We start from the raw sequence: 9,299 nt of genomic DNA, 5'->3' as shown, positions 1-9,299 counted from the left end.
CCCCTCCCTGCTCTATGCGCATGACCTCCTGTTAAGAGGTTGTTAGGATTACTCCTGATTCCCCCATTTGCCTTTGTAGTTTTGCTATTGTCTAATGCTGATTCAAGTCTGTTGTCTATGAGTTACCAGTTATGATCCTGATAGGTTATATTTCTCGTCTTCCTCACACCTTCTAGGGTGATGTAAGATTTCTCTGCTCTCCCTCCCCATTTCCAATTATCATGGGGCCTTACAAGTACATTAGGTTTTACAATTCTTTGATGTAGATCATAAGCAATCTGCCTCATATCATTGGTTACTTCACAATATCTTATTGCATGAGATACAGGCTGTTTGGGGTTGAGATAATATTACTGTTTTTCGGATTAACATAATTTCATAACAGCCACATCGATCACAATAACAACATCAACAACAAATTGTAGCACCCTACTAAAATAATGTGCCACTGAGTAAGCAACACATGCTTAACTAAAAGGAAACACAGAAGTCTTTTGGGAAATGTGATGCCATCGTATACTTCATGAGCACTGGATGAATTCTACTAGAGAATAGAGATTATTTGGAAGCAAACAAACTGACATAAAAACATCAAAACATATGAGATACAGCCAAAAGAGCAAACAGACATATTAGTTAAAAAAAAAAAAAAAAACCTGCAAATTTCTTACACCAAAATAACTTACCTTTTAATTCTATTTCCATGAACCGTCTAAAGTACCCTACACCATTCTACTGAAAAGAAGCACTCTGTCTCTTTGGCACACCATATTGTCAGCATCTCTACTGCTGTCATTTGTGTTGCTATCAAGGCAGCGTGGGCTACCTGATCACAAGCACTGTGACACTGTGACAGCTGATCTGCTGAGACAGCCACTGAGTGATTAGTGGGTGGGGGGATGGGAGGGCTCAGAAAATGGATACACTGGAGAAAGCACTGTTTCCCAGCCCAAGCAGGATGACACTGACCTTCACCCACACTACTCGTAACAGCACGCTACCTAACCCTTCTGAGTTGTTTGTTCCTGGGGATTTTCCATTTAGTGCCTTCAAACAACAAAGCACTATGGATCCCTTACCATGGAAAGTGAAACAGTTAAGGCCAGGGCAATGGATCAATAGCCTATTCCTCCCATATGCATGCTAGTTAGTGTCCTGGCTGTTCCACCTTTCATCCAGCTTCCCATTTGTGGCCTGGGAAAGCAGCAGAGAAAAAGCTAGGCCCTTGAGACCCTGTGCCCACATGGGAGACCAGGAGGAAGTTCCTGGCTCCTGGCTTCAGATCAGCTCAGCTCGTCATGGCAGCCATTTGGGGAGAACCAGTGGATGTAAGACCTTTGTCTCTCCTTCTCTATGGAAATCTGCTTTTCCAATAAAAATAAATCTTAGGGGGAAAAAAAAGCAACACTGCTTTAATAGGACTTAATTCAGTAACTTGTTTCCTTCTCATCTATGACGACCTAAAAACCTGCAGGACAGCTTCCTTCTGAGGCAGCAGGTTCCATAGCATAGGTGGCTTTCCTAGATAATTCCTGGATACTATGATACAACCTGTCACACCAATAAGAGAAAGAAGATAAAATTGGGCTGTTTCTTTCCTGCCAGTGTCTTACTTTGTTACAGCCATATTTTATTTCAAATGGTATAGGAGTCATCTTGGATTCTTGTGAAAGTGAAACTGAACACTATGCTGCTCACGGGATCCAAGGGCCTGTTGGCCTCACAGTCCGTCTGCCTTACCCGGCTCTTTCCTCTCCTCCCAGGGATTCCTACAGTAGCTTTTTAAAGAACATGAACAAATATACAGCCTGTATATACTTCCACCTTTTGGGAAATGTTTTATTTTACTTCTGTAACATGAAGGGAAAAGAAATTTTTGTATATAGGCCGATCAACAGATCAAAATGTATGTATTTAAATTGAAGGATAAGTGAGAGTTCTATTGTACCAAGAATTGGTTTAAGAAAAAAGTGTATTGGGCCCAGCGGCGTGGCCTAGCGGCTAAAGTCCTCGCGTTGAAAGCCCCGGGATCCCATATGGGCGCCGGTTCTTATCCCGGCAGCTCCACTTCCCATCCAGCTCCCTGCTTGTGGCCTGGGAAAGCAGTCGAGGATGGCCCAAAGCTTTACAAAAATAAAAAAAAAAAAACCAAAAACAAAGAAAAAAGTGTATTTAATAATGATAAGTGTGGGTCACTGCTACCACAGGAGGCCACCTGGCTTTCAATGGGCACGGCCACACAGCTCCTGTAATTCGACATCGCACTTCAAGTCCAGGCCCTCTCAGTCTCTGTCTTCTTTATCTTTTGATGAAGGGTTCCTAGGAAGGTTTAGCAGAACTTCAATTTTCTTAGCATCATCCTCAGTTTGACTGCTGTGTAAGCTACTTTCAATTTCCTTGGGGAGGATCTCAGTAACTTGTAGTCTGGCTTTCCTGTAATCAAAGAACACAAAGAATGTAGCAAGTATCAGTCTGCTTCTTTTTTTATTCCCCCTAAATTTTCAGAGATTTAAAACAAAAGACGATGTTTGTGTCACCTTCTCTGGTGTTATGAGGACAAGCCCTTTCCTTGCACTTAAAATGTAGCTAAATTTCCTCTCTCTCTCCTAACCTGTCCCACTCACAAGCTAGTATGATTCCTACATTACCAAAGTGGACACTCTCTCGGCTGCATCTCTGATCCATAATGTGTTCAGAACAGATAAAGAAAATGCAGTCCATACACACAATGGAACGTTACCAGTCTTAAAAAAGAACGAAATCTTGTCACGTCCAATAACATAGATGGAAGAGGAGGGCTATTACGGTGAGCGAATTAAGCCAGGCACAAAAAGACAAATATCATGCGATCTTACTCACATATAGTCTAAAAATCATGTGATTCCAGATGAGCTTTTTATATAGTGATGGTTATCAGAGGCTGAGGAGGGAAGTGGGTTGGGAGGAATGAGAACAGATTAACATGTACTAGGTTATACTTAGATAACTGCAAGACTTTCTGGCATGGGAGGGTGATTACAGATGATGGTAATGTACTGGACATGTATACAATACAGAAAGAAGACAGGATTTGGGATGAAACATCAAATGCTTGAAAAGATAAACATATTTACCTCAGTTGGACCTTATACAACGTATACATGAAATATCACTTAGTACTCCACAAATACATACAATTAAAAAGGACACTGCAGGAGAATGGGTCTCTGGGTTCTCACAGGCGATGTGTGGGGGCTGGCACACCTGCGCTAAGGTGGAAGTCTCACGACCTGACTACCCTGTTGCCCTCAGGACTGGGGACAGCTGATCACCTGGCTACTTTGTTCAGCTCTGTCACTGATCTTGCAGGAATCAATGAAGGCTTCATTGGTATCCAAAAGCCAGACTGAACAACACCATGGATTTGTGTTTATGAGGCGCTAACATCTAATTTCCAAGTAACAGCTTAGTTTATTTTCTAAATCAAGTATTTGTGTCTTTCTTTTCTTATGCCCTCTTCAAGCTCATCTTTTCTCCTTAATTCAAATAGATTACACCATTTCTGCTACATATCTACAGCCAGCTGCCAGCTTTCTCCATTTTCTGCCCAGGCAATTTTTAAGACTCAGATTGTTTTATTTCATTATGTCATTTTCAAGCAAAGAAGCAGATACAAAAATAAGATACTTAAATATTTACTGACTTAGCTTTTCTTAGAAATATATATATACACACACATATATATGCACTGTAATTCTTAACATGAACATCCTGCCAAAGTATTCTTTCAATATTGTAGTTCAAGTTATCATTTTTCCCCCATTTTTTTTAAAGATTTATTTATTTTTATTACAAAGTCAGATATACAGAGAGGAGGAGAGACAGAGAGGAAGATCTTCCATCCGATGATTCACTCCCCAAGTAATTCACTCCCCAAGTGAGCACAACGGCCGGGATTAGAACTGGCGACCATATGGGATTCCGGCGCGTTCAAGGCGAGGACCCTAGCCGCTAGGCCACGCCGCTGGGCCCTTTTCCCCCATTTTTAACCTTTCTATTGATAAGTCAATGGTCGACATCTGTACTTTTCTTAATTTCCATTTTTTTTATTTGGAATGCAGTTATTATTTGTTTATATTTTTCCAAAGTCTATTCTTTTATAATATCCTATGTCTAACCTTTCCTCCTTTTCAAAAAGCAGTCTCTTATGACATTTAGTTATAATAAGCTAATGTGCTAATGTTTTTATGCTTATAATTCTCCATAATATCATGTTTTATGCTGGCATTCAGAAGTGTGAGTGCTTCATGCTAGAATCCAAAACACTACATGCCCCCTGCTCTCCTCCCATGAAGGAATGCAACGAGCACACCACTGAGCAATGTGGTATGATTCTACCCCTAAAGCAACTAAATACACTGAGGGCCTGAAATCAAGGAAAAACAGCTGAGGGTCACAGAACCAACTGGCAGTCTACATGAGGCTTAAATCCACTTTTCAAGGTTTCATTGGTTCTAAGATCCATGCTTTTTCACCTGTAGCACCTAAGGCTTTGGACAACAGACCCACAGATATTAAAGAAACTTTCTGTGTGTGATTTAGTAAGAAAGGAGATTTCAAATAAAATCATCGGAAAAAATGATTGTTCAGCTACCCAATTACCAAAACAGCAGCAGCCACAGCAGCTGTCACCTCACGTACCCAGGAAACTGAACCGTGAGAATCACCTGTCCTCAGGAGCACGAGCCAGCAGCAGCCTGTTACGCTGATCTTACCCAGAATGTGCAGTCTGCTATCAGTCTGACTACCCCACCCCAAGAGTGACCCGATGCTCCCCTATGGCATCCAGCCCGCGAGCAGTCACTGCATTTACTTAACCCCTCTGCTTCTACAGCAAGCACAGATCCTCTGACTGGAGAGATTTCATTTGCTCTGTATCATTTACAGATGTGTGCATCAAACAGAGAATCACCCTTTAAATAAAGCCCATTCCCTGATGTGTATTACTTACAGGTAGATTTCCCGTGCCATCAAGAGTATAGGATAAGCAAAAAGAAAAATAGAATATGCAGCCAGGTGACTTTCATAAACATTTCAACTTTTTTTAAAGTAAAGACAGATCCTCATCAAATTAAAAATCAGTTTACTTCATGTTTCCATTTTCCTTACTTAAAAGGCCAGGTAGAGTATGAGTTGAAGCTCAGCCTTAAAAAAACAAACACTTCTCTGACTGAAGCGTGGCTTAGAGGACTCGGGTTAACCAAGCACCAGGATGCAGGGCCTGCAGCAGGGCCAGCCCGTAATCTAACACGCCGCTTACCACTCTTCCAGCTGGAGGTCATGGAGCGCCTGTCGGTCCTTCTGTTTCCTCTCCTGAAGAGTCTCACCACAGTACTTCTGAAGTAGCACTACCAGGCCTCCAAAAGGGGTGCTAAAGTGAAAGCAGAGAGAAAGCTTAGGGGCAAAAATCATCAGACCAGGCAACCGGTGAGCAACTCTGCTAAGGCAGATGCAACACCACTTGCCCACTGCCCCAACTTCACAGAATGTCCCTTAGTCCTGCGGAGGAATGTCACAGAGTTCTTACAGAGAAAGGAAAAACAAACTGAGGTCATTTTTTTCCTCATCTGAACAACAGAGAAAAACAATCAATACAACTTCCTGAAGTATAAAAACAACAGATCTATAATTGATCCTGGCTTTTATTTCTAAAAGATATTTATTTATTCTTATTAGAAAGGCAGATTTACAGAGAGAAAGAGAGACAGAGAGGTCTTCCATCTGCAGGTTCACTCCCCAACAGGCAACAACGGTCAGAGCTGACCTGGTCTGAAGCCAGGAACCGGAAGCTTCTTCCTCATCTCCCATGCGGGTGTGCAAGGTCCCAACTACCTGATCAATCCTCTACTGCTTTCCTAGGCCGTTTTTTCTCAGGTCGTTCTTCCCAGGCTGTGCCCAGCAGGGAGCTGGATGGGAAGTGGAGCAGCTAGCGCATGAACCAGTGTCCATATGAGACGCTGGTGCCATAGGTGAAGGATTAGCCTGTTGAGCCATGGTGCTGGCCCAGCTCTGCTTTTTAATAATAAATCAGAAACTACGACCAAGAGGGAAAATATGTACATATTTATGGTGAGTTCTGGTAAGTCACTCCCCTCCTGACATTTTCTCAGAAATGAAAGAATTAGGTCAAAACAGTATTAAGTCCTCGAGAGGCACAGGAAATGTGAAAGACATTTATGGTTAGACAAGGCATCCTACTGTTTTTTGGGGATACAGCCACCAAAATGTCCAAAAACTCAAGAATATGGCACATCCAATAACTCATAACACCAAGAGTTTCCCACTGAGAGACTGATCAGGTAACGATTACAGTGATGGGGCCCAGCGTGAAAGCATAGTGGCTAAATCCTTGCCTTGCATGCACTGGGATCCCATAGGGGCACCGGTTTGTGTCCTGGATGCTCCACTTCCTTTCCAGCTCCCTGCTTGTGGCTTGGGAAAACAATCAAGGATGGCCCAAAGTCTTGGGACTCTGCACCTGCATGGGAGACCTGGAAGAAGCTCCCAGCTCCTGGCTTCGGATCGACTCAGCTCTGGCTGTTGCGGCCAGTTGGGGAGTGGACCAGCAGATGGAAGATTTTTTTAAGAAAAAAATGGTTATAGTAATGATGTGGGTTTGGTTCTCGTGTTCTCAAAAGGAGTTTCTTATCATGGTATATTTAAATTCTCTTTGGCTGGAATTGAAGCAACTAATTTTTAAAACTATTTTTGGGGGCTGGTATTGTTACGCAGCAGGTTAAGCTAAACTTGTGTTGATGGCATCTTATATCAGAGTGCCAGTTTGTTCAATTACCAGCTACTCTACTTGCAATCCAGTTCTGGCCTCAGCCTGGCCCAGGCCTGCCTGTTGCGTCATCTGGAGAAAGAAGCAGCAGATGAAAGATCTCTCACTCACTCTGTCTCTCCATCCCTCTCCTTCAGTTGCTTTGCCATTCAAATAAATCTTTTCTTTCTTCTTAAAGAATTATTTGTTTTTATTGGAAAGGAAGATTTACAGAGAGAAGGAGAGACAGAGATCTGCCAGAACTGGAAGATCATAACTTTCCAACCACATAATAAATTACAGCATGGATTATCAACAGATCATTAAAACCATTAGATCAAGGCAGCCGTTAAATGCAGTGGTTAAGTTGCTATTTGGTATTCCTGAACCTCATATGGTGTGTCAGGTTCAAGTCCTGGCTCCTCCTCTTGCCAGGCAGCTTCCTGCTGATGCACATCCTAGGAGGCAAAAGGTGAGAGGTCAAGTCTCTGCCACCTCTGCAGGAGATGTAGGTGGGATTAAAAGTTCATGTCCCTCACAGTGGGGATATAACCTCAGTTTATCTGATAGTTTAACTGACAGTTTATCTCTGTCAGAGGTATTTAACCTATATCAAAATATAAGGGAAAGACCAAACAACACTAAGAAATACTCTGGGTACTGTTGTGACAAATAAGGAGTTTATTAAGCTAAACAAATAAAATGTCACCATGTTTAAATAATGTGCTCCATTCACCATTCAGCTTCCTGCTTATTGTCTGGGAAAGCAGCAGAGGATGGCCCAAGTCCCTGGGACTCTGCACCTGCGTGGGAGACCCAGAAGTGGCTCCCAGCTTCACACAGGCTCAGCTCCAGCCGCTGCAGCAATTTGGGGAGCGAACCAGTGGATGGAAGAGCCTTCTCTCAGTCTCTCCTTCTCTCTGTAAATCTGCCTTTCCAATAAATAAATCTTAAAAAAAAAAAATGCATCTCTCAGAGCAGGCATTCGATAAGTAGTGAAGTCACTAATTGGGATGCCTACACCCTGTATCAAGAGTGTGTGGTTGGCACCCCAGCTGCTCAGCTTTCCATTTAGTTCCCTGCTCATGTACACCCTGAGATGGATCAAGTACTTGATTCCCGGTAACCCAATTTGCGAGGCCCAGCCTGAGCTCCGGGCTCCTGTCTTCAGCCTGATCTGATCCCAGCTGTCGTGGGCATTTGGGGAGTAAACAGGCAGATGAATGGAAGATCTCTGTCTTTTTCTCACTCTGTCTCTGCTTTTCAAATAAAACGAAACTAAATAAGATTTTGTAAAAAAAAACAAAACAAAAAAACCCACAAAAAACCTGTTGAATAGGGTCTCTAATTTTAACTTAAATTATTTACTGTGAAAACATTAAGGAAAAAAGTATTAGTAAATAATTGGGATGGGATTGAAGTTGGACAGTCAAAGCTACTGCCATTATAAGATTAGCGGTCTTTTATAAGCTCTAAGGATTAAATGTGTTCTTTAGAAACGAATGTTTTTTAACTGGCAAGCTATGGATGAAAACAAGCCACACTAATGCTTACCCCAGCAAGGCTCCAATTACGCCACCAGCCACCAGGCCTCGCAGACCTAAGTTTATTCTGAAAATACCTCCTGTGACAGCTATTTGAAAACAAAAAGGCAACATTAAATCATCTTTAAGTACTAGAATCTCACTTAAAAATTTTCTTTTCTTAGCAATGACACAAACCAACAAATGAGTTCTCTGAACCTGTTAATATACCACTGCAGCCTAGATTTTTTGAGTCTAAATGCCAGTATAGATGACCTCCAACCTACTCTGCAGATTTAAATTAAGAAATTCCCCTTTTACAAAAATAAATCCATAGATTGTTCTAAGGATGCAATCTCTTCATATTCTGCTTCATTTTTGCTCATTTCCTCTGAAGTAAAACTGCGATTTTCCTCTTTCTATTTCTTTGATTTCTTCCTTTTTCAAACAAAGCTTTCCTAAAGTAAAAAAACAAAGAGCCTTCGCCATCCCAACAGCTTAGGCTTTTCTCAGCTTTCTGTATGGCTTTATACTGCCACAGTCTGGCGGCACTGCAGTCAGACAGACAGTATTCCGATACACAACGCCACCTGGTGGACGAGACAGGGACTGGGCTGCCTTCCTGCCCACTGCAACTGGGCATCTGTGCCACTCACTTTCATCTGTAAGTGTTCCCAAAGCAACTAATGCTAACTCAATCAGTGATATTTTTATTTTTAAACATTTACTTTTTTCAAAGAGTTATAGAGAGGGACACACACGTGCGCGCGCGCACACGCACACACACATACAATCTTATATCCACTGATACACTCCCCAGATGGCTGCAAGAACCAGGCCAATGTAGATGGCAGGGGCCATCTGCTGCTGTTCCCAGCCCATTTGCAGGGAGCTGCATTGGAGGTGGAGCAGCCTGGACACAAACTCACATCCATTTGGGATGAGAGTGTCGCAGGCATTGGCAGCTTTACCTC

The 9,299-nt window shown here is 42.3% G+C and overlaps 1 protein-coding gene across 1 annotated transcript in view; it reads right to left on the bottom strand.

Annotated features, from left to right (window-relative positions):
* Positions 1-1,813: 1,813 nt before the first annotated feature.
* TIMMDC1 (translocase of inner mitochondrial membrane domain containing 1) overlaps positions 1,814-9,299 on the bottom strand; it is a 30,894-nt gene continuing 23,408 nt past the window's right edge. Inside the window, exons 5-8 of the mRNA XM_058661946.1 lie at positions 8,357-8,435; positions 5,300-5,410; positions 2,174-2,433; positions 1,814-1,977 (exon numbers count right to left, since the gene is read on the bottom strand). Of these exons, the coding sequence (XP_058517929.1) occupies positions 2,283-2,433; positions 5,300-5,410; positions 8,357-8,435 (341 nt within the window). The 3' untranslated portion in view covers positions 1,814-1,977; positions 2,174-2,282. The remainder of the gene's footprint in view (positions 1,978-2,173; positions 2,434-5,299; positions 5,411-8,356; positions 8,436-9,299) is intronic.

Source organism: Ochotona princeps, chromosome 3, assembly GCF_030435755.1.
Source record: "Ochotona princeps isolate mOchPri1 chromosome 3, mOchPri1.hap1, whole genome shotgun sequence".
NCBI lineage: Eukaryota > Metazoa > Chordata > Mammalia > Lagomorpha > Ochotonidae > Ochotona > Ochotona princeps.
Note: the sequence above shows the minus strand (reverse complement) of the source record. Positions and strands in the feature narration are given on the sequence as shown.